The sequence below is a fragment of the Ictalurus furcatus genome, chromosome 5 (assembly GCF_023375685.1).
Source record: "Ictalurus furcatus strain D&B chromosome 5, Billie_1.0, whole genome shotgun sequence".
Lineage (NCBI taxonomy): Eukaryota > Metazoa > Chordata > Actinopteri > Siluriformes > Ictaluridae > Ictalurus > Ictalurus furcatus.
Genome location: NC_071259.1, coordinates 15543889 through 15569646, shown reverse-complemented (window position 1 = coordinate 15569646; position 25758 = coordinate 15543889). Strand labels below are relative to the sequence as shown.

Below are 25758 nucleotides of genomic sequence, written 5' to 3'. Positions count from 1 at the left end.
AGGCTGCCGTCGCACACTTCCCCAGCCAAACAGCTGATTCCAGCCGTCCCCGCTTGCATTGCAGAGATGCGCCGTTTTTGGGACAAGCCTTTCTCTCATAGAGTGCCGGTAAGAGGTTTCTCTAGAGTGGATGTACTTGATATGGAGGAATGTAATGCCTCCATTTTGATTCTCCCCTCTCCACCTGCGGGGTTATGCAAGAGAGGACGAGGTTTGGCAAAGTCAGCAGTGTGGGAAACAAATAAAAATGTTCCCTGTGCATCCAGGCAGTGGACCAAGGGCACAGACACGTGAAAATAAAAACAAAAATGTCCAAGTCAGAGCTGCAACCCCCAGCTCCGCCACTCGAGTCAGCAAGAGCTGCAGCTGTCCGCTCGCTGCTCACGCGTAGAGTTTGCGTGCATTCGCAGTACACCCTTGGGGTTTATCCACAATAAAACGGGGTTATTGTCTGCAGTATGCTGTAAAACCACCACTTTTCAACATTGTGTTAATGTCAACAGCAGAAGGAGAGTCGGCTTAGATTTTAGAAGAATGAAGAAATAACCTCTTTATTGAGCAAAAGAGCAATTCAGGTTGTGCCGCCGGAGGACAGCCATCACATCTTTTACTCCCGGAACTTTGTCGTTCCCAAAAGGGGTGGGGGGGTGGGGGTGTTCTCTGTCCCATTCTGGATTTACGGCACCTCAACAATACAAGTTCAAAATGTTGACGTTAAAGATGTTATCACAATTTATTCGTCCCAAAGACTGGCTTACGTCAGTCGATCTGAAGGTCAAATATTTTCAAGTATGCATCTAATCGGCACACAGAAAATTGGGCACAGCCTACGAATTTTTGACAGTTCCTTTCGGGCTCTCTTTAGCCTCAAGGGTGTTCAGCAGTTCAGCAGGTGTGTGTCTGCAGTGCTCACACCACTGAGAATAATAGGTCTCAGAGTGTCAGCTCAATTTGGATGATCTGCTACTGTGTGCTCCGTCATGACAGCAGGCAGAAACATAGACAAAAATGCTCATGTCTCATTTAGAGAACTTGGGGTTCAAAATAAGCGAGACGAAGAGCTGCTTGGTGCCCACACAAGAGATAATCTATCTGGGTCTCTGACTGATCTCAGGCCTGTATGAAGCGTTTCTGTCGGCGGAGCACATCAGGTAAATTCGTGGCTATTTATTCCTTTTTCAGAAAGGGAAGAAGGTCCCATTCAGACTATATTTACGTCTGCTAGGACTGATGGCCTCAACAGTCTCGGTTATTCCACTGGGGTTGTTGCGAATGAGAGAGTTTCAACACTGGACGGCAGCGCTGCGCTTGTGTCCAAAACGGAACCTCAACCGCAAAGTGATAGTATCACCACTCTGCATGACTCTGCACGACTCTGGGGTTGTTGCGAATGAGAGAGTTTCAACACTGGACGGCAGCGCTGCGCTTGTGTCCAAAACGGAACCTCAACCGCAAAGTGATAGTATCACCACTCTGCATGACTGCATGACTCTCCGTCACTGGAGGGGTCTTGCGTTTCTCGAGTCAGGGATTCCGATGGGGGTCAGTTTCTCTGAGAGAGGTGGTTACAATGGACGCGTTACTCAGGTTGGGGTGCAGTGTGCGAGGGCAGGATAGCCAAAGAGAGATGACCCATCTCGCTACAGAAAGCACACATAAACTTCGTAGAATTGTTAACAGTTTTTCTGGCAGTTTTGTGCAGTTCCTAAGGAACCACCACATTTTGATCAGATCAGACAACACAACGGTGGTGGCATATATAAATCGCCAGGGAAGCACACATTCTCCTCAGCTTCACAGTCTGGCACAAAAGCGGATTATGTTGGGCAGAAAGCATTTTCATTCATTACGGGCAACACGTGTCCCTGGAATGATGAATGTGGGGGCAGAGCTCCTGTCCTGGGGGAACCCTCTGTTCGGAGTGTACCCCGCATCATCAGGTAGTGAGCCAATTGCGGGAGAGTTTCGGCCGAGCTGCCGTAGATCTCTTCGCCTCGCACGAAAACACTCATTGCCCTCTATTCTTCTCTCTGTCGAGAGGTGATGAGTCTATCGGGGTGGATTCTCTGACGCACCCGTGGCCAAACGCACTATTGTACACCTTTCCTCCACTGAGTCTGATCGTACCAACACTAAAAAGAGTAAGGGAATGTGGTCACTCACTCATACTAATCGCTCCGAACTGGCCAGGGAAATTGTGTCTGACAGAGATAACTCTTTTTTCACCCGGCCCCGGACAAAGTGGCTCTTTGGACCTGGCCATGAGAGGCTGAACGTGAGTGTTACGGGTTTGCCTGTGAGGGTGATTGAGACTATTCGGAATGCAAGAATGGCTTCAATGCGCTCTGCATGTGATCATAAATGGAATGTGTTTGAGCGATGGTGTGCACACAGACACATCGTCCCTTTTCTGTTGCGGATGTGTTATGTTTTCTGCAGGAACTTTTGGATAAGGGCAAAGCCTTTTCGGCTGTTAAGGTTTATCTTGCAGAAATTTCTGCATGTCGTGTGGGGATTGACAGAAATACCATAGGTCAACACCCGCACGTATGCAGGTTTATGAGAGATGCGCGGCAGTTGCACAGGGTATTAAAGCCACCGATTCGGCTGTGGGATCTGTCTATGGTCCTTAGAACCCCTTTTGAGCCTATACATAGTATTGATTTAAAGCTTCTGTCGCTAAAGGCTGCTTTGTTATTGGCTCTTTCAACCGTGAAGTGGGTTAGTGAACTTTGCTTTGTCGATTCATAACTCCTGTACGTGGTTCGCTATGAATTACTCGAGATTAACGCTCAAAACTAATCCAGTGTTTGTGCCTAAAGTGAGTGAGTCAGCTCTCACATGTAAACAGATGGATTTACTGGCTTTCCATCCACAGCCTTTTTCCTCATCAGAGGATGAGTGTCTTCATTGCTTGTGCCCTGTCTGTGCCCTGTCTGTGCGCTGCGTCACTATGTGGACAGAACAAAAGCACTAAGTAAGAGTAATCAATTATGTGTTTCATGGGCTGACCCTCAGAAGGGTAAACCTATTTCACTGTCCCACTAGTGGAAGCTATTATATTAGGTTATAATAGCATGGGACTTGGTCCTCTGGAAGGGCTGAGGACTCATTGTACAAGAGGTGTGGCTACCTCATGGGCACTATTTAAGGGCGTTTCAGTTCAGGACATATGTGCGGAAGCAAGTTGGACTACACTTCACACATTTGTCTGATTTTATAGACTGGATGTCACAGATCCATCACTGGCTCATTCCGTCCTAAGTGTGTAAAAAAACAAACAAACAAAAAAAACACCTGTTCATGAGATGCTTTTTGTTCACATATATTCCTGTTCTATTCGGAGAAGAGTTATGAGTGTTGTGTTTGTTACATGCATCACTGGGTTGGTTGACATGCCTGCTTCGGACAGCATATCTGCAATATGAGAGTTGTTTATATCCCATAGTGAGATACCGAGCGAATGTTTGAAAGAGAACTTGTGTAACCCCGGTTCTCTGATGACATGAGTGAGGTATCTCATGACTCTTTCCTCCTTGCAGTGGCACGGAGAAGAGATATGCTGAGAATGAAGTGGGGACCGCTTGCTGCGATATTTTATATATATATATATATATATATATATACACACACACAATATAAGGTTTCTGTCTGCGCAAATATTTTTTTCTCAAATGCTTCTCCTGTAACATGTACTTTGATTTGCTCACATTATTAACCACACACGTGCGTGCATACACACACACACACACACAAGTACGCTTGCAAACACGTCTTTGTGCTGGCCATCTCACTCGCTACGGGATGCACTGAAAGCACAGACACACACAAATAAACTCGGTCTTATCCAGCAGAGGTCAGAATCACACGTTAACCAGTGCTGCCAACTCTCCCGAGACAAATAAGCAACTGCAGCTTCAAAAACAAGCCCAATATAATTATTGCCTGTTATGGCCTCAATTTAAACAGACTCAATAAATGAGCCTGCAACATATTAAACTGAAACCACTCACAGTTTGAAAACCAAAAACAGAATTTATTTAATAAAAAATCATCAAACGGCAACAAAGCTTATAGGAAGGAAAGGCGCTATCCACTCATCTCTGATCACCTGCTAGCAGAATATGATTGGAGAGATGGAAAAGGAGATTTCATTAGAACAGGGTTTGTACAAAGTGCTTGAATTGGGCTTTTTGAATTTTAAGTACTGGAAAACCTTGAAAATAGGCATTTTTATCTAGTGGTGCTTAAAAAGTGCTTGAATTATAAAAAGTCAGTAAATACGAAATCGCCAAAAACTTTTGTGTTTATTTTCGATAGAACACGACTACAATGAATGCATGCTTTCACTCAAAATATGACTCCCCGCTGCAGCCGCTCTTTCTCCCGCTGTTCACTCACTTATTTTGACCGAGACGGCGCCGGTCCACTTTTTAGACCCCTTTAGCGACTTTTTTTTGCGTTCTTTCAAAAAAGTATCTAGCAACAAATGTAGCGACTTTTTGGGCAAACCTTCACAACTTTCCATAGAAGAGAGTCGCCATTACTGCCCCGCAAGCACATGGTCTTGCTTTCCTGCCACACGTACACCTCTCTCTGTGTCTACTCTGGAGCAGCACAACTTTCTCTCGGAGGGATCACAGCACACCCTTTGTCTCTAACTTATGTGGATAGTGATTTTGTTGCGGTTATAAAATCAGGATTTTAGCAGTGCAGAGCAGCAGCTTGGAAATGACTTGGAAGTGACTGATGGTTAAAATGTAGTTTTAAAGGGGTCGTGTTTCTGTCACTATTTCATACTCATTCCATTGTCTGACAACAGAGACAAAAAAATATATAAATGAGAACGGCTTTATTGGGAATTCAGCTGTATTAAAATACAGAATGTGAGCACAGAGATTAGGAAAGAAGCAAACAGCCCACATACTTTTTTGTTTTGGAATAAAAAATAGAATGTTTTAATGACATCTCTTGTATAGTCCTTGGGAAAAAAAATAGTGCTTGAAAAGTCCTTGAAAGTCCTGGAATTTCATTAAGCTTCTACTATTAGTATATCTGAGTATGTTATGCTTGTTGTTGTTTTCTTTTCTTTTTTTTTTTACAACCTGTAATAATTGTGGGAAGGGAAAATACTCTATAGCACTGATATTATTGTGAGGCTGTGAGCTGGCAATGTGAATACATTGGGGAAAATAGTGAACATAAATGTAAAAAACAAAATTCAAAAACAAAGATGTCAGATTTTCCTAACAAGCAACCATATTTTTTAAAACAAGCCCAAAAACTGCAACATTTGACCCGTGATTTTTTTTGCAAGCGTATTATAAGCGGACTTGGCAAACCTCTGGTGTTACCTGCTGATTCAGTCTACCTCCTCTCCATCCGCAGCTGGAGCTCGACCATGCCCCTGTGGCCAAAATTGCATATATGCAGTCCAGAACATTACAGTGCGAAATAAACACAGAAATGAGATGACCGGATTTTTTCCACTTTGTCCGATAAACTTTAGAATTCCTGGACACGTTGGCTGGTGCACGCACACACGGTCATGTGAAAAAATAAGTACACCTCATGGAAATGTTTTTTTTTTTTTTTTTTTTTGACATATTTGGACAAGCAAACATTTGATCCTCTTTGAAACAGTACCTATTAATAAAGGTGATGCACAAAATTAACAATTTGTGCTAATAATCACAATTTAAATAAAAATAAAACTGTCACATGGAAAGTAAGTACACACCTTCAAATCCATGAAATTACAATCAGGTGTTCAGGTGAAGATTGGGTGCCAGTGATTAGAACCTGCTTAGGGAGTGCAGGTGGAACCTGTCTTATTTATACCTGTCTTATATCTAGTGTCCGGTGTTCCCTTTGTTATTGAGGTGTGTGGTGTTATGATGCCAAGAGCTAAAGAGTTCTGGAAGGCCTTCAGAAAAAAGGTTGTGGATGCCTATGAGTCTGGCAAGGGATTTAAAAAGATCTCCAAATTATTTGGAATGCATCATTTCACTGTAAGGAAAATCTGCAAGTGGCGCAGATTTCAAACTCAGAGCAAGAGCAGACCGTCTGATGCCAAAATAAGTCTCTAAGAACCCCAAAATTTAATTACAGGATCTGTCTTGCAACTGTTGGTGTCAAAGTGCATGCCTCTACAATCAGAAAGAGATTGCACCAATTTGACCTGCATGGGAAGCGTGCCATGAAAAAGCCTTTGTAAGACTACAGTTTGCCAATGAGCATATAGGCAAAGACCAGGCCTTTTGGAATAATGTGCTCTGGACAGACGAATCAAAGAAAGAGTTGTTTGGCCACAGTAACAGCAGACATGTTTGGAGCAGACCAAAGACAACTTTTAAGGAGCAGCACCTCGTACTAACTAGGAAGCACGGTGGTGGAAACCTTATGGTTTTGGGTTGCTTCACTGCCGCAGGGACTGGACAGCTTGCATTCATTGATTGAACTATGAATTTTGCATCATATCAAAGAGTGCTTGAAGATGATGTGAGGCCTTCTCTCTGAAAGTTGAAGTTGAACTAAATGTGGACCTTTCAACAGGATAATGATCCTAAGCACACTAGCAAATCCACCAAGGAATGGCTCAAAAAGAAGAAATGGAGGTTTATGGAATGGCCTAGTCAAAGCCTGGATTTGAATCCCATTGAAATGTTGTGGGGGGATTTGGAACGAGCAAAACATACTGTTTTGTTTTATAAGCTTATTATTATTATTATTAAAACTTAAAACATGCTACAACATGCTAAGTCATGCTAGCAAAATGCTAATTCATGTTGTGTTTTAAAACATGCTAATTCATGCTAGCAACATGCTAAATCATGCTAGTAACATGCTAAATCCTACTAGCAACATATTAATTCATGTTAGCAGTGTGTTAAAACATGCTAATTCATGTTAGCGACGTACTGATTCATGTTAACAATGTGCTAATTCAGGCTAGCGATGTGCTTATTCATGCTAGCAAAATGCTAAATCAGGTTAGTAACATGCTAATTCATGTTAGCAGTGCGTTAAAACATGCGAAATCATGCTAGCAGCATGCTAATTCATGTTAGCAATATGCTGAAACATGTTAACATGCTAACTCATTTTAGCAATGTGTTAAAACATGCTAATTCATTCTAGCAACATCCTAATCCATGGTAGCAACATGCTAATTAATGCTAGCACTGTGCTAAAACATTCTAGCAACATGCAAAATCGCGTTAGCAACATGCTAATTCATGTTAGCAGTGTGGCTAAACAATGCTTTCAACATGCTAAGTCATGTTAGCAGTGTGTTAAAACATGCTAATTCACCCTAGCAACTGCCTAGAAACCATTCCGAACACTCTAGCAACCACCCAGAAAACCCTAGCAATCATTTAGAGCACCCTAGCAACTGTATATCATCTTCAATAAGCCATATTTCACCTTTATTGCAGTCATTTGCATCACTGTAGCTATTGCCCAGTGCCGAGTTTTACCACGGCAAGCACCACTCACATTTTCTTCAGGAAATGTATGTGTCTAGTTATTATTCTGAGACCCAAAAAATTTAATTGTTACTCCTTCCAACGCTTTCAAGCGACATGCACGAAACTCAGCACCAACCTTCAGCCTGTTCTGGTTCGAGTTGCTATGACTTTTCTAAGTGATCAGAATTCCCAGTAAAGAAGCTCAAAGTGACCAAAATTTCCACTGACTTGCATTGAACATTTCTCACTGTTATAACTCGTTGAGCTTACAAGCTACTTCCACCAGGCCGATCACACTGGTCAGGCTCCATTTTTCCAAACTGATTGGACGCCCAGCATCCCCATTGCATATGATGAATAGTCCCCAAAACTCCCTTTCACTTACATTGAGGGAATGATCAGAGCCTGTCAAAACTCAAACTGTCAAAACTCACACACATCTGAGTGCACACGCCCTGAAGCCTAAAACTATTTGAACGCTAACATGCTAGCAACATGCTCATTCATGCTAGCCGCATGCTAATTAATGCTAGCAATGTGCTGCATCATGCTAATGAATGGTAGCAGCATGCTAAATTATCCTAGTAACATGTTAATTCATGTTAGTAATGTGCCAAAACATGCTGGCAATATGCTAATTCATGTTAGCTGTGTGTTAAAACATGCTATTTCGTGGTAGCAACATTCTAATTCATGTCAGCAACATGTTAATTCATGCCAGCAGTATGCTAATCCATGCTTGCAAAGTGCTAATTCATGCCAGAATTGTGCTAAACATTGCTAGCAATATGCAAAATCATGCTAGCAACATGCTAATCCATGCCTGCAACATATTAATTCATGCTAGCCGTGTGCTAAAACATGGTAGCATCATGCTATTTGATGTTAGCAGTGTGTTAAAACATGCTAATTCACCCTAGCAAGAGCCCATAACACCCTAGCAACTGCCTAGCAACCACCTAGCAACACCCTAGCAACCACCCATAACACCCTTGCCACCACCTAGCAACACTCAACAACCACCCAGAACACCCTAGCAACCGCATAGTAACTGCCTAGCAATCACCCAGAATACTGTAACAACTGCATGGGAACCACTTAGAACAGAGGTTCTCAACCTTTTGTAACTAAAGCCCCCCAAACCTCACCTATCATGTGGCTCCCCCCCATCCCCCCAGTATTGGAGGAGACCAGGTATAATGATTATCTATTCTATATAAAATTCTATTTATAACCTACCTATAATCTGTTTTGATAGATAGATAGATTTTTTTGCTTTTGTGTTTTTGTATTTTATTAAGGGTAAAATAATTTTTATGACTTTCATAAAACTATATAATGAACAGGTATGGAACATGAATGATCAAAAATGTTTCTGAACACTACAACTACTTTGAACAAGAGAACTAGGTTGTAATAACGTGTACTATTTCACATGTAAAACATGTTGCATTACATTCGTCTTGCATTCTAAAAACATTCACATACGAATTATGCAAATTGGGACGAAGGGCGCGTCTCATTATCTATGACATTGTTAAATCTCTGGCTCTCAGCCTCTCACTGAACAGAGCAGATGCAGAGAGCGGTGTGAGTGCAGCGGGAAAGCGAGGTCCTGCTTGCAGGACAGTACTGGCGACATTTGGAAAGTTGCTAGATTTGTCGTTAGGCACTTTATTACAAAAAAAAAGTTGCTAAAGGGGTCTGAAAAGACGCTAAGCTGGCAACACAGGTCTGCACTGACAGCTAGATAAAAGGCAGGCTAAGCTCCACCTCTCCCCAGCAAAAAGAAAATACAGAGGGAGAGAGAACATGGGGTTTCCATTTATGCACATTCTATTTGAAAAACAATAAAAATACACAGAGTACCTAAATGATGCCCTGTCTGTGTTTTTTTTCTTGAAAACAATTCGCACCCCCCATGTTGAGAACCACTGACTTAGGACATTCTAGCAACCCCCATAACACCCTGTCAAATGCCTAGAAATGCCCCTGCAGCCAGACAGAATGCCCTACCAACCATATAGCAATCTTATCTTTCTGCGAGACTTAAAATCTTCAGACTTTGAGCTTTTAACATGTCATAAAAGTTTACATTTAAAAAGTCATGTTATTTTACTCTTAATAAAATACAAAAACACTATTTCAAACTTAATACTGCTTTAAAATCTATCTATCAATATTTCTTGTCTGTCTATCTAATCAACTCTATAACTATCGGCACTTATGTATCTTTCTGACTTGCTTTCTCAAGCTAAAATCAAAGTTTGTCATGACAAACTTACCTATCTAATTTTCCTTGTGCTTTTGATCAAGTATATCAACTTTATTAATAGGCAGTGTTTCAAAGATGATCAAATGCTCGCTTGTCCAAATATGACAAAAAGCCAACAGTTTCCGTGTGTGTGTATATATACATACATACATATAAAGTTGCGGTATGAAGTTTACATACACATCATGAACATGAATGTCATGGCAATATTGGGCTTTCAATAATTTCTTTGAACTGTTCTTTTTCTGTGGTAGAATGATTGTATAACATACATCTTTAATAAAAAACAAACAAGAATTTGGTTCACAAGTTTTAATTTATTTGGGGATTTCTGTAGTCAACACAAGGTCAAAAATATACATACAGCACAGCTAATATTTAATTGAATAGCAAGTTTCATCTCAAGCAGACGCTTTTGGTAGCCGTCCACCAGCTTCTGGCAGAATTCTGGTCGGATATTTGATAGGGATGCAGCGAATGTTCGGCAACCGAAATGATTTGGCCGAAAATAGCAAAAAAAAAAAGCACTTTCAGTGTACGTAATAATTGAAAAGGCCGAATAAATTTGACTGAACAATGACGTGTTTGATGACGCGACAAAATAGCCTAGCAACTAGAGTCAGACACGCGAATGTCACGACCTCGATGAGCTACGTGCTCTTCGGATGTTTACTGTGGACACGTGTGTTTGTTTTGTTTCTGTTCCGGAGCATGTTTCTGTCACGTCGCGAGACGTAAGGGAGTAGAGTACAGAAGCAGGTAAAGACGTATTTATTTAAGGGCAGGCAGACAAATCGTAATCCGAAAAACTTAGTCAAGACAGGCAAAGGGTTATCGGGCGATCGGCAAACAGGCATAAACGGGGCAAAGCAGGAATCAAAGTCGCGGTCACAGAAAACAGGGTCAAAACACGAAACATGAACTGGTAGTATGGACTGGGAGCGGAAAAACCAGCGGGGACTAAATGAACTAATCTATAGTTTAAACTAACTAAATCTATCAAGGAACCATAACATTAACAATGTATCTAACTATACTATATCTACTATAATACTCCTCGAGGTGTACAGGGATGTGAGCGGTATATATCCCCAATATAATCAGCCGTATAGAACCGAATAGAACCATTTTTTGCACTCTTGTTAATGCACTTTTTAATGCACGTTTTTGTTGTAGGCTGCAGAGTGTTACATTCTTACAGCAGTCAGTTATAGGCCTAACATCGGCTATTCAAGGGGGGCTCAAAGACGACCACATAAAAATATTTTTATTTTAGTAATTTATTTATTTAAAGTTATATTGTGCCTTGTTGGTAGCCTATGCTTGCTGGAATGGAAAAAAAATGTTCAGTGTTAAATAAATATTTTGAAATTGTCGTTTTTGTAATAGATTTTTTTCTTTGAAAAGCAAGACAAAATAGTAAAAAGCACATTTTGACTATTTAATTTATGCAGTGGTGAAAAAAATGGCAAAATGGAAAAACTGAAACAACGTGTTCAGTATTCGGCCTTCAGCCAAGTTTTTCATTATATTCGGCTTCGGCCAAGAATTTTCATTTCGGTGCAACCCTAATATTTGCCCACTCTTCTTGGCAGAATTGGTAAAGTTCAATAATAGATTATGCTGAATAATTCTAAGGTACTCCTTCTTGATTATTCCATCCACTTTGTGCAATGCACCAGTTCCACTGGCGTCAAAACAGCCCCAGAGCATAATGCTACCACCACCATGCTTAACAGTTGGTACAGTGATCTTTACTCCTCCAAACATACCTCTGGTCATTGTGGCCAAACAACTCAATCTTTGTCTCATCTGACCCTAAAAATTTCCTCCAGAAAGCTTTTTCTTTGTTCATATGATCAGCTGGAAACGTTAGACTGGCTTGAAGGTGTCGATTTTAGAGCAGGGGCTTCTTTCTTGGACGGTAGCCTTTCAATCCATGGCGATGTAAAACTCACTTGACTGCAGACAGTGACACGTTAGCAGCTTCCAGTTCATGGCAGGCCTGTGCCTTGGTGGTTCCTGGGTTTTTCCTGCCCATTCAAACCAATTTCCTCTCAGCTGAGGATGACAGTTTGGGTCTTCTTCCAGACCTTGGTAACGTGGCTACACTTCCCAATAACTTGTACTTATGTACAATTGTTTGAACTGATGAGCTTGGAATCTGCAATTTGTTTAGAAATGTCTCCAAGAGACATTCCTGACTCGTGTAAATCCACTATCCTCTTTTTAAGATCTGCACTGTGCTCCTTGGACTTTCCTATAGTACTATGTGTTGGTCAATCCAATGAGTGCTGTCAAACAAACCCTTTTTATGTTGGCACATAGAAACTGCCAGCTGTAGTCAATCATGATCACTAACAGGAAATTAAGAAGCCTTGGTCTTGGCAAATTAAAGGGCATTTTGGAACTTTCAGCACCAATTAATTAATAATCTAAGTGTTTGTATGTATATTTTTGGACTCTGTATGTATAGTTTTGGTCCTGTGTTGATTACAGAAAACCCCAAATGAATTAAAACTTGTGAACCAAATTCCAAGTTTTTAAATTTTTTTTATTAAAGATGTATGTTGTACAGTTCTGCCCAGGGAAAAAGTTCAAAGAAATTATTGAAAGCACAATATTGCCATGACATGAGTATATGAACTTCCGATCCTAACTGTGTGTGTAGGGGTGTGTGTGTGTGTGTATATGCGAAGAAAACAATTTCACTGTGCTCTACTGTATATGTGACCAATAAAGACTCATTATCATTATTATCATTATATATATATATGTGTGTGTGTGTATGTGTGTATATATATATATATATATATATATATATATATATATATATATATATATATATATATATATATATATATATATATATACACACACACATACATACAGTATCTCACAAAAGTGAGTACAGCCCTCACATTTTTGTAAATATTTGATTATATCTTTTCATGTGACAACACTGAAGAAATGACACTTTGCTACAATGTAAAGTAGTGAGTGTACAGCTTGTGTAACAGTGTAAATTTGCTGTCCCCTCAAAATAACTCAACACACAGCCATTAATGTCTAAACCACTGGCAACAAAAGTGAGTACACCCCTAAGTGAAAGTGTCCAAACTGGGCCCAAAGTGTCAATATTTTGTGTGGCCACCATTATTTTCCAGCACTGCCTTAACCCTCTTGGGCATGGAGTTCACCAGAGCTTCACAGGTTGCCACTGGAGTCCTCTTCCACTCCTCCATGACGACATCACGGAGCTGGTGGATGTTAGAGACCCTGTGCTCCTCCACCTTCGTTTGAGGATGCCCCACAGATGCTCAATAGGGTTTAGGTCTGGAGACATGTTTGGCCAGTCCATCAGCTTCACCCTTGGCTTCTTTAGCAAGGCAAAAGACGTTATCATGCTGGAATACCGCCCTGCGGCCCAGTCTTCGAAGGGTGGGGATCATGCTCTGCTTCAGTATGTCACAGTACATGTTGGCATTCATGGTTCCCTCAATGAACTGTAGCTCCCCAGTGCCGGCAGCACTCATGCAGCCCCAGACCAAACACTTGTTCAAATGTGTTGTACTTCTATTCATTTTCTCCGTTTCTAGTTCAAATTTTTAATTTTTCTGCTTTTTTAAATATTTTTTTTTGCCTCCTAACATCTAACCCTATGTCCATGTCGTAGGAGGTGGAAACAGCACCTTCTGCATGCCTATATGTGACTAGAATATTATGTGACAGTGCTGGCTAATGGGGCTCTGGTGCTATTTTTAATAAACATTGTATTTTATGAGTATGTTTCAGACTTTTGTGTGTGTCTGAAATTACACATTGTGTAACAGACTTCATGCTACTGCCATTTGTTTTCATATTTTCATATTGGAGATGAACTACCATTTGGAGAGGTTATTTTGCGCCTTTTTTTTTTTTTTTTTTTAAGAAATGTTTGCTCTTTCTAGAAGTCTGCAATTTTTAAAGGCTTTGTGCCATTTTTATAAGCTTTGTACCATTTAGAGAGGTTTTGGGCCATTTGGAGACATTTGGTGCCATTTGGAGAGGTTATTTTGTGCATTTTTACAAAAGAATGTTTGCTATTTCTAGAGGTCTGCAATTTATAAAGGCTTTGTGCCATTTTTATAAGCTTCGCGCCATTTAGAGAGGTTTTATGTCATTTGGAGACGTTTGAGAAGACCTCTGTAGAGACAGGATAACCTGTTGAAAGGACAAACATTTCCGAAATAATCCATCAGTAAATTTGTTCAAGTAGTTCGACAGAAGCCACTCCTGAGTAAAAGGCATATGGAAAACACTTCAAGGACTTTTAGGGCATGAGGAAAAGATTTTTTGGTGTGGTCTGGCAAAAATTGAACTCTGTATGTGTGCTATGTCTGGCAAAAACCAGCCATTGTTTATCAACCGGCTGATACCATCCCTACAGTGAGGCAGGATCACTGCAGCATAATTCTATTGGGGTATTTCTCAGCAGCAGGGATGGGGAGAATTAAGGAAAAGATGAATGCAGCCAAATACAGAGAGGTCCTTGAAGATCACCTGCTTCAGGTGCACTTGACATCAAACTGGTTCATCTTTGAGCATGACAACAAACTGAAGCATACAGCCAAGGCAACACTGGAGTGGCTTCGGGATAAGTCTCTGAATGTCCTTGAGTGCCAGTCCAGACTTGAAATACATAGAACATCTGTAGAGATACCTGAAGATGCCAGTTCAGACACTCTCTGTCCAATCTTATTGAGCTTGAGTGGATCTGCCAGGGAGAAACTTCCCAAATCCAGGTGTGCAAAGCTTGTAGAGCCTTGCCCAAGAAGATTTGAAAATAAAGTGTCTGAATACTTATTTAAATGAGAGTTCAATGTTTGATTTTTACTATAGGTGCAAAAATATCTTCTTTTTTTGCGTCGTGTTATGTGTACTTGATAAAAAAGTCAATTTAATCCATTTTAAATTAAAACTATAACACAGAAAAGTATACAAAATGTGAAGGGGTCTGAATACTTTTCGAATCCACTGTATCTACTCCTAATGATCTGTTTGTTAATTTATTGGTCTATAAATCCTGTCTACATTGTAATAGTACAATATCTTTTCTTTTACAAAGCGGCTACCAAATCAGAATTGTGGCCTTTGCTGTTGTCCAGCATGAAGATGGATGCTGCTGTGTTTATTGACCAACATTTGCAGACAATCCTCCCTCTGCTGCTGGAGGGAAATACTGACAACCAGGTGTGACTGCCATTTTATTTATATTATCTCACAAAAAACAGGAAATGTTTTGCTGTTGCTTGTCAATGATATATTGATATGTCTGTGGGGAAAATAAAGAAAATGCCTAATTAAGTCTCTCACTCTCTTTGTGTGTGTTTCTAGGCTGTAAGAAATGCCATTGGGGAGTTGTCAGTCCTTTCTCCTGGGAAACTGCTCCCTTGTATAATGGACCGTGTGATCCAGAGGCTGTCCAATCCAGCACTGAAGCAGGTGACACGTCGGGAATATGCCATTATGAAGACACCGGAGGGAGAGCTGTACGACAAGAGCATTATCATGAGGTATGATATGGGAAACTCTTAAGCGCAGAGCAGAGATCGGTGTGGTTATCATTTTCTGTATGTTATTTGATTTCATTATTTACTATTTATACCTTTGCTGCTTATAATGTCAGCTCAAAATTTGTCCCTTGTGTTTGGTACAGTATTAATTTTTATATTAAGCCTACACTTCCTATTATGCTCCTTCAGTGCCCAGCAAGAGAGCACTAAAAAGGGCAACATGAAAAGAGAGAATAAGGCATACTCCTTTAAAGAACAGATAATTGAACTTGAGTTACAGGAGGTAAGATATTTTGGACTTAATATCAATAACTTCCTAGCTTTTTTTCTTCTTCTCTTTTCTTCATTAACTTTTACTTATTCTTACTTTGTTTTCAGGAAATCAAAAAGAAGAAAGGAATTAAAGATGAGGTACAGCTAACCAGCAAACAAAGGGAGATGATGCAGAACCAGCTGGAGAAGGAGTCCTCTATCCGGAAGAAACTGCAAGGGGTGATAACAATTAGGACCGGGCAACATTGCATTTCATAATAAACGCTTGTCAGATATCATGGGAATTATTAACACTTTCATTTCTAATTGTGGAACGAGACCTTCGAGTATATTTTTTAATTAATTGTAGGATTTTATAAATCCTTTACTGAAGTTTTGCAGGCTGTGGTAAAGCGAAACCTAAATATCATGCCATATATAGTATCACACAGAAATGTCTGTGATATCATGGTATGATATTTTTCGATATTGCCCAACTCTTCATCCCACAGTCAGAATGTCTTTAGTATAACTAGTACTTTTGGATGATTTGTTTTTGGACCCCTGAGGCATACCAGTGTAGTGAATAACTGACAAAAACACACACAAGCATTCCAAATTCCATATCTCAAAATGTATGGGTTTTAAGGAATGTCACAATCAATACCAGATGCCATGGCTGCAACGATCTTAAATGACACATTTTGATAAAATACTAACACTAAAGGCAGCTCTAAATTATCATCTCCATTTACTCACTTAATCTCAAGTTTCCAGGGATAAGAATGAATCAAATCCAAGATCATAATCTCCTTCAGCGTTACCTAGCCAGCTGTTTTTCAGGACAGATATTTATGGCTAATATACAGTTGTTTCCATTCATCTTGGGGAATTCTTCTACAAGATTTTCTACAGAATATCAGTGCATGTTTCAAAATATATCCAAGTGTTACTTTAGGTGCATACTACACTCACTCTCCACTTTATAAAGAGCACATGTGCACCTGCTCAGTTATCCCAATCAGCGAATTATGTGGCAAGAGCACAATGCATATAATCATGCAGATACAGGTCAAAAGCTTTAATTAACGTTCACATTAAACATTAGAATGGGGAAAATATGATCTTTGGGACTTTAACCATGGCATGGGGAATTTCTTACACAGCAGCCTCACACAGAATGGTGCGAAAAATAAAAAAAACATCCAGTGTGCAGAGGGCCTGAAGGCTGAATCACCTTCAGCTGAAACACATCAGGGAAGAATGACCAGATTGGTCTGAGCTGACAGGAAGTCTACAGTAACTCAAATTAGCACTCTTTACAACTGGGGTGAGCAGAGAAGCATCTCATCATGCACAACACATCAAACCTTGAGGTGAAAGGGTTACAGCAGCAGAGGATCACATCAGGTTCCACTCCTGTCAGCTGACAACAAGAATTTGAGGCTATCATGGGCACAGACTTACCAAAATAGACAGTTGAAGACTGGAAAAAGACCAGGTTTAGGTGAGTCTGTGCTCGCTGTAGCCTCAGATTCCTGTTCTTGGCTGACAGGAGTGGAACAGGAGTGGATGCAGTCTTCTGCTGTTGTAGCCCACCTCATGGTTCGATGTTTTGTGCATGCTTTTCTGCTCACCATGGTTTTAAGAGTGATTATATGAGTTACTATATCCTTCCTGGCAGCTCAAACCAATCTGGCCATGTTCCTCTGACCTATCTTATCAACAAGGCGTTTCCACCCACAGAACTGTGACTCATTCAGTGTTTTTTGCACCATTCTGTGTAAACTATAGAGTGTGTTGTGTGTGGAAATCCCAGGAGATCAGCAGTTTATGAAATAATCAAACCAGCCCTTCTGGTACCAACATCCATGTCACAATCAAAGTCACGGAGATCACACTTTTTCTTCATTCACATGTTTGATGTGAACATTGACTGAAGCTCTTGACCTGTATCTGCATTTGCAGATGTTATTTTTGTTTTTGTTATTTGCATTGTGCTGCTGCCACATGATTGGCTGATTAGATGAACTGCATGAATGTGCAAGTGCACAGGTGTTCCTAGTAAAGTGGATGGTGAGTGTAGATTATGCTTTCTCTAAGTTAGTTTCTGAGCTCATTTCTCTCTTCAGTTGGATATGGAGTTGCAATGCACAGTGGGGCTTTTGGAGGCCATTATGGCTCGTCACCCTCCTCAGATTTCTCACCACATTCCTGGAGTCCTTCATGTGCTCCTGCCCCTACTACACTCACCATTAGCTGCTCCCCATGTGCACCAAACCTTCCTCGATATTGGCACGTGCGTCCTGCAAAAGCAGCTGCACTTCCTGGGTAAGAGCTCCCATAATAGTTTTGTTGTAGTTTATTAGCATTGCATAGCTTTTTTTTGTTGGTCAAGTGGTAACTTTTAATCTAAGTTTTAAACTTCTACATTCAGTCTTCTAAGTTACATTGTTTGTGAAGTTGTGTGTTCCTGCTGGTAGTCTTGTTGTTTTTGTGACTGTCTAGCTCTTCTTGTGGGTCATGTGACCTTGCGTCTGTTGAAGCCGGAATGTGAGCTGAACCCAGCTTGGTCTCAGGAGGACCTGAACACAGCTACACATCGGACCATCCAACTGCTGCACACACACACAGTGCCACATAGAGAGGGCAAGACTGGTGAGACCACACACTCTAACTAGGAAAGAGTGTTTCATTTCATTCATGAAATAATCTACAACAATATAAGTGCTATTTATTCTTACATTTGTTTATTTGTTTTTTTTGCAGATGCCCGTGCTCTGTCTGCACCGGGTTTCTCTTTCTGTTTCCCACTGCTACAGGCCATCCTCAGCAGAAATAGTGGCACATCTGAGGAGGCGGAGCTCATGCTGACACATGTACTACAGATCATTCACACACACTCTCAGTTGCGCTCCAGCAGTGATGCCACTGATGAACTCATCGATGAGGTAGACACACTAGCAAGAGTAGGCAGATAATGGTTGATGTTTTTTTTAAAGGTGTGACAGTACAGTACTTTTTAAATAATGAAAAATGAATGAATAACATATCTCTACACTGTTTTGACAAACTTTTTGATTATTCTTCTTTGAGGCTTCTCTAGCAAAATAATATAACACTTGTCCATTATTGCAGAGCTACATAATTTACTGTCATTCTTTTCGGAATTTTAACATTATGCAGCTATCATGGTGTATTTTCTTCTGTTCTGCTTCTACTGTTTATGTTGATTGTAGATGTAATTATGTATGTTTGGCTGGTTTTCAGAATGGTCCAGAGCTCCTCCCCCGTGTGAACATGTTATTGCTGCTCACCAAAGTGATTGGTACCTCCACACCACAACTGCAGGTATAAAGTGGTGTTGGTGACATATGGATATATTTGTTTTTATGTAAATCCTCGGTGTGGTGTGTTAATGTGTGTGTTTATATGAACATGTTTATAGGTGCTGGCTTCAGGCTGCCTCACAGCTCTTTGTTTGAGTGCTGGAGGGCAGGACAGCTGTGCATTGGCTGAACAAGCTGAGATTGATGTGCTCCTAGAAGCCCTGCTCTCTCCCTGTTTTTCTGTTAGAGATGCAGCCCTCAGGGTGTGTTTACTCTTATTATTTTCTTATATCATTTCTCTGCTCTGGAAGTAAATATTACCTGCACCTAAACTCTGTAAAGTAAATATTATTACAGGAATTCAGTATGTTAACATTGTTTAGTAGAGAAATTGAGCTAAGCATATCGTTTAAGTGTTTTTACTTTTTGTAAAAAAGAAAAAACACCAAAGTTTAACTTAATATATATGACTTGAATATAAATAAAGATTGGCTATTGTATTTTTTTGGTTTGAATTATTTTAGTAGTATTGTGTGTGTGTGTGTGTGTGTGTGTGTGTGTGTTACCCGCAGGGTCTTTTGGAGCTGGAGCTGGCTTTGCCCACAGACAGTGCCGAGCCTAATGGGCTCAATGTGCTCAGGAGACTGTGGGTGGCCAAATTTGATGTGGAGGAGGAAGGCAAAGCGCTAGCTGACAAGTGAGTCAAGACTTCACAATTTTACAGCAAATTCAAATTTTGTTTGTCACACACACAACCATAAACAGTACAACGTGTAGTGAAATGATTTTACGACTGTATGGGACATAGAATTTACTCATATACAGTTAGAAAAAGGAAAAGTATTTTTTAAAAAGTATTTAAAAATATATATATAATGTAAGGATAAAAGATGGGTGGCAGCAACAGTGACTATAATTGGGATAAAATGCAGATATGTATAGTTGTTGTGCAGTATAATGCTGTGTAACATTAAACTGAGGTAGTTGTATTGAAATTGTCCACATAGATAATACCTATTTATAAATACATGGTAATACAGGTTAAAGTGGTTGCTGAAGATGAATTAAAGGAATTTAGGTGGTATGGGTGTTGTGTAAGCAAGTCCAAGCTCTGGTCCTTGGTGTTGTCATGGTTGAGGGCATGAATGGCCTGTGGGAAGAAGCTTCTCCTCTATCTCTCTGTGTTGGCCTTCAGGGAGTGCTTCCCTGACTGCAACAGAAAGAAGAGCCAATTGTTCGGTTGGATGTGATCCTTCACTATCTTTCTGGCCTTGGTCCTTCACTGCTTGCTGAAGATAGACTGCAGGTCAGGGAGCTCAGTGCGGATGGTGTGCTCAGCTGATCGCACTACCCTCTGGAGAGCCCATCAGTCCTGCTGGTTGCTTTTCCTGAACCAGGCAGTGATGCTTCCTGTCAGGATGCTCTAGATGGTGCAGGTGTAAAAGTTCCTTAGCACATTAGAGGGCAGTTTAAAGTCTTTTAAGCATCTAAGGTGGTAAAGACGCCACCCTGCCTTCTTCACCAGGGTGTTGATGTGACAGGACCATGACAGGTCCTGTGTGATGGGAACACCAAGGTACCGAAAACTGTCCACTCTCTTCATTGGGGGCGGTAGCTCCTGTCCTGCTTTGTGCTGAAGTTCACGATCAACTCCTTTGTCTTGCTGAAGTTCAGGTGGAGGTTGTTCTCCTGGCACCATTTCTCCTGACTTTTAATCTCCTCCGGTAGGCCTTTTTGTCGTTATCAGAGATCAGGCAAACCACTACAGTGTCATCAACAATCTTGACAGTGGTGGTAGAGTTGAAAGTGCCTGCACAGTCATAAGTATATAATGAGTATAGCAGAGATGGAAACTCGAGTCTGTGACTTGGACTTGAGTCGTATTTAAGTTGCAAGAAAAAAAAGGACTTGCAACTTGACTTGGACTCGTGAACAACTGACTCAAGACTCTTGAGTTCATCTCTAAACACAACGCAGCATTATTATATACACAGATCTGAAGGTGAGTGTTCATCACCCATTGGAAAAGTGCTGTTATATAAATGAACAACAAACAAACTCAATATAGCCAAGTCTTACCTTATGATGATCTTCCTGTCATTTAATTTGAAAAGCAATCGATTAATCCAAAGGGAAGCTGCTGTGTTCCATAGTTTTCAGGGGCTTACATGCTGTCCATTTTCAAGAAGTACAAATGTTTACGTGTCCTTTTCATGGCGCTACCATATGCATATAATATCCAAGTTTACCAAGTTAAATACATTCTATGCGTGATCGCTTCCGCGTTTTGTCTCAGCCAGCTCAATTACATTCGGTGCCGTACCAGAAGCCACTTTTGCTATTGGCGATAACTATGAAGATGGCGCAAGAGAGTATGACTTATTACACTCGCTGTTTACAGAGCTTCCCCAGATTAATCGTATTGTGAGGCAATCAGCTCACCCAGCAGTAAGAAGGAGAAGGGCTTCAAATTATATATTTCGAGTTACATTACTTAATGATGTATATAATACTAATAATACTATAATAATAACAGTAGTAGTAATAATAATTGTTTAATCTTGTAAAATGAATCTACCGGAAATATCCAAGCAGCGTTCATGTATAGTTTATTGCATCTATACATGTGGGGTTTGCTACCACTGGCACTCACTGGAAGACTACCTTACCCATCATTGTTTATGAATTACAGCAAACTATGGTAACTCAAATATTTTGCGCTAAATGATAAAAAAAGTAATATCTTTCCTGAATTTTCTATGAATGTTCTTTTTTCTTGTAATTATAGGGCGAACTATTGGATCGAATGTAATAGTTTGAAAGTAATGTTTTTTTGATTAATGATTTCATTTTGAATTAATGATTTAAGTAAAACCTTGTGTGCTTTATTAGACAATTTTGAATAAATGAACAAGACATTCTGTAGAAGTAATCAGTTTTAATATTTCAAAATGGATTTAGCCTCGTACACTGTTAATTACAATAGCTGAAAGAACTATTGCTAAAAATAGAACAAAAACTTGACTTGGACCTCAGGGACTTGTGAACATGTCTGGAGTATAGAAGGGGGCTCAGAACAACCCTGGGGTGCTGCAGTGCTGAGAGTGAGGGAGGGTGAGACATGTCTGCCCACCCATACTGCTTGAGGTCTGTCTGCCAAGAAGTTGGCGATTCACTGATACAGGGATAGCTATGTCCCAGGCCCTCCAACTTGATCTTGAGTTTGGAGGGAATTATTGTGTTATTTATTAAATGCTAAACTGTAGTCGACAGACAGTATTTTAACATAATTTCCCTTCCTGGTGTCCAAATGACTCAGGTCTGTGTGTAGAAGGTGAGTGATGGTGTCCTTGGTAGAGCAATTGGCATGATATGCGAATTGTAATGGGTCCAGGGTGCCAATTTTTTTTGCATTTATTGAAAATGTTCCTTAGGGGCGTTAATACGTTTGAGCCATATAATTCTGATAAAAATACTTTCTTCTTAGTTAGAAAGAGTTTCTTCTGTTGTTTGAGTGGTACACCCAATAACATTATTTGAATAGTTCTGAGTTTATATTATACAATCATTTTTGCTTAATTTTATGAGGGTTCCAACAATAATCCTGGAAGGCACTGTATAATCTGAAATGGAACTCCGGAAACCACATGTACATCAGTAATGAATGTAGAGCTTGTAATATATCTACAAATTTTGAAGATCTACTGGTTTCACCTTCTACACTTTCATAAGCACTTGTTTGAAACTCCCTATCACTCAGAAACTTGTTTATTGTTTATTATGAATAACTACATTTTTGAGTGTCAAATTGAATGATTTCAGTACTTGTCAGTAATGCAAGTTCTGTAAAGTTGTCATGCAGCATAGCAAATGCCCTACAAGCTATATAATTTTACAGTTCAACACAGGGAAACTGTGTTCTTAAGTCATATCTTCTGAGGTTGTTGTCAATCAGACAGTAACTCTTCAGTCATTCTTCTTCTTTTAATGGCTCTTTGTAGTGGTTCTTGCTCTGTGGTATTATGTATATTCCTACTTCCTAGGCTGTGGCAGACTCTACGTCTGGAGTTGGTTCCTGAGCTGTGTCCACTGCTGATCAAAGATGTGACACACCATGAGGAAACAGTGAGGGTGGCGGTAGCTGAGGCTTTATCCAGTGCTGTGAGTCAATACAAGGAGGAATCAGCTACGGTTCTGTCCCAGCTTACCGAGCTCTACCAGCTGAAACTTTATGTGAGTCTCTCTCTTTGCAAGTCCTGCCTGAAAATTATCCAGTCAATAACAATACATTTAATGTTTCTGCCATTTTTTCTGTGTGACCGTGTGTGCAACCTTGTGTTCACACGGAGTTCATCCATGTATCCATGCATTTCGTTGGCGCGATATCTCAAGAATGAGTGGTTGAATGATTTTAGGATTTATAGGGAATTATCATTGTAACCAGCAGACAAACTGATTGGATTTTGCAGTTGGTAAAAACAGGGACAAGTTCACAGAAAAGTCAAATGTCTGACATTATATGGCCAAAAGTTTGTTTACACCTGACCATCACACCCATATGTGGGCCTTGCCCAAGCTGTTGCAACAAATTTGGAAGCGCACAATTCTGTAGTATGTTTTTGTTTGCTGTAGCATTCAAATTTATCTTCAGTGGAACTGAGAGCCCATACCTGTTCCAGAATGACGGTGTCCCTGTGTACAAAATGAGGTCCAAGAAGACGGAGTTTGCCAAAGTTGAAGTGGAAGAACTTTGAAGTGCACAGAACCACCTCAACTCCACTGAACACTTTTTGAATGAATTAGAATGCCAACTGCACCCCAGTCCTCCTCAGGGGACTAAATCAGGAATGGGATGTTCAAAAGCACATTGAGTGTTATGGTCAGGTGTCTACAAACTTTTAGCCATATAGTGTAGTCTTTCTTCAATAGTTTCCTTCCTTCCTTCAAAAATATATGTTTGAAGTATACTTAAGGGTATTTGAGGCATGCAAATATTAACAAGAAGAACTAGTCTTGTTTGCAAAGAAGGAATCTCCAATATGCAGGACTTTTTTGAGCATTAGAATCAGCCACTGAAGACACAGACAATAATGGGGTGATGCCCATGTTGATATTTACATACATGGATAGCATGTTGTAGATGGCCAGAGCTACAATGGATATAAAAAGTTTACACACCCCACTTAAAATGGCAGGTTTTTCTGATGTAAAAAATGAAACCAAGATAAATCATTTCGGAACTTTTTCCACCCTCAAGTTGAAATGACATCATAAAAATTAAGTGAAAAACAATCAGAAACATTTTAGGGAACAATATGAAAAATAAAGTTACAATAACCTGGTTGCATAAGTGTGCACACCCTTTTATAATCTGGGGATGTGGTTGTGTTCTGAATTAAATTTAAACAATCATGTTCAAAAGTAAATATCATACAGCTGTCATCAGTGAAATTATTCTGATTAACCCCAAATAAAGATCAGCTGTTTCTGTAGCTGTTTCTTCACATCATCTTGGTTTCATCCAACTGCTGAAGCCATGGTCTGCAAAGAGCTTAGAAAGCATGCATGGTATCTCACTTGTTGAAAGGTATTGATCAGGAGAGGGGTATAAATGTATTTCCAAAACATTAGATGTAATATGGAATACCGTGAAGGCCATCATCAATAAATAGAGAAAAAGGAGCACCACAGTGACATCATCAAGAACAGGAAGTCCCTCCAAAATGTATAAAAGGACAAGACAAAAACTGCAGGAATATCTGCCAAGTACTGATTACTCTCTGCATGTGACAACAATCTCTTGTATTCTTCACATATCTGGGCTATGGGGTAGGGTGGCTAGATGGATGCCCTTTCTCACAAAAAGATCTGAGCCCAACTAAATCACCCCAACCCATGTGGCAAAATGTGTTATCGTCTGATGAGACCAATTTCAAAAGATATAATAATTAGAGATGCACCGATGTATCGGCCGATAAAGGCAATTTTTCACGCATCAGATGTTTTTAAAAACATCCGATGTTCAGGGCCGATTATATCCTGTCAATAAAAATAGTGGGGGAAAACACATTGATTTCGTGCTGTGTGTAAAGATGATGTCTCTTGTGTGGAATGACGAAAAAACTGCAGTTTGTTATCTCTGCACCACTAAAATTTTACACCGGACATGAGCAGCAGTGAAGCGGGAGTTTCGGCGTCGAGTCTATTTTCTTTGCTGCGGTGCTCGAGCTGCTCATGCTGAATTAAAGGGCCAGTACACCGTTGAAAGATTTAAATGAATATGAGTTGACAAAAAAAATATTGCACAGAAAAATATATTTGTTGAGTAATACATTTCATATCCAGTTAATGTTAATGAGTTAATATCATCAAAAAAAAAATTATATTATAGGCCTGTATATTACCAGTTTGATATTCAATGATGAAGTAGAAATGCTTTTGTTTGTGGTGAGTGAATGTGAGCCTAACAGGAGGTTTTTACAATTCAGTCAATGTTAATATGAATTATTAACATTCATTAAGTTAAGAAATCTTACTTTAATCTTCAGAATTTAGTTAATGTGTTCATGTTAATTTGAGTAATGTGTTTTCTGTTTATGATACCAGTTACTATGAAACAACTTGTTGAAATGGAGGGAATAAAATTTTTACTTGTATTTTTTTTTTCAGAATTGTGGGATTAATTATTAATTTAAAAGAACGCAGAACTATCGGTATCGGCTGAGAAATTTAGTATCCGTGCATCTCTAATAATATTTCCATAATTCTAGAAGGTTTGTTGGGTGCAAAAAAAAAGCACATCACCAAAAGAACACCATACCGATGTTGAAGCATGGTGGTGGAAGCATCATGCTTTAGGGCTGTTTTTCTTCAGC

At 39.9% G+C, this 25758-nt stretch overlaps 1 protein-coding gene across 2 annotated transcripts in view; it reads left to right on the top strand.

Annotated features, from left to right (window-relative positions):
* gcn1 (GCN1 activator of EIF2AK4) overlaps positions 1-25758 on the top strand; it is an 81460-nt gene that overhangs the window by 18486 nt on the left and 37216 nt on the right. For both annotated transcript variants that reach the window (XM_053624858.1, XM_053624859.1), the window contains 11 exons: positions 14855-14979; positions 15124-15302; positions 15492-15585; positions 15681-15794; positions 17687-17885; positions 18063-18212; positions 18324-18505; positions 18825-18905; positions 19003-19146; positions 19456-19580; positions 22927-23116. In XM_053624858.1, coding sequence (XP_053480833.1) covers positions 14855-14979; positions 15124-15302; positions 15492-15585; positions 15681-15794; positions 17687-17885; positions 18063-18212; positions 18324-18505; positions 18825-18905; positions 19003-19146; positions 19456-19580; positions 22927-23116 — 1583 coding nt within the window. The remainder of the gene's footprint in view (positions 1-14854; positions 14980-15123; positions 15303-15491; positions 15586-15680; positions 15795-17686; positions 17886-18062; positions 18213-18323; positions 18506-18824; positions 18906-19002; positions 19147-19455; positions 19581-22926; positions 23117-25758) is intronic.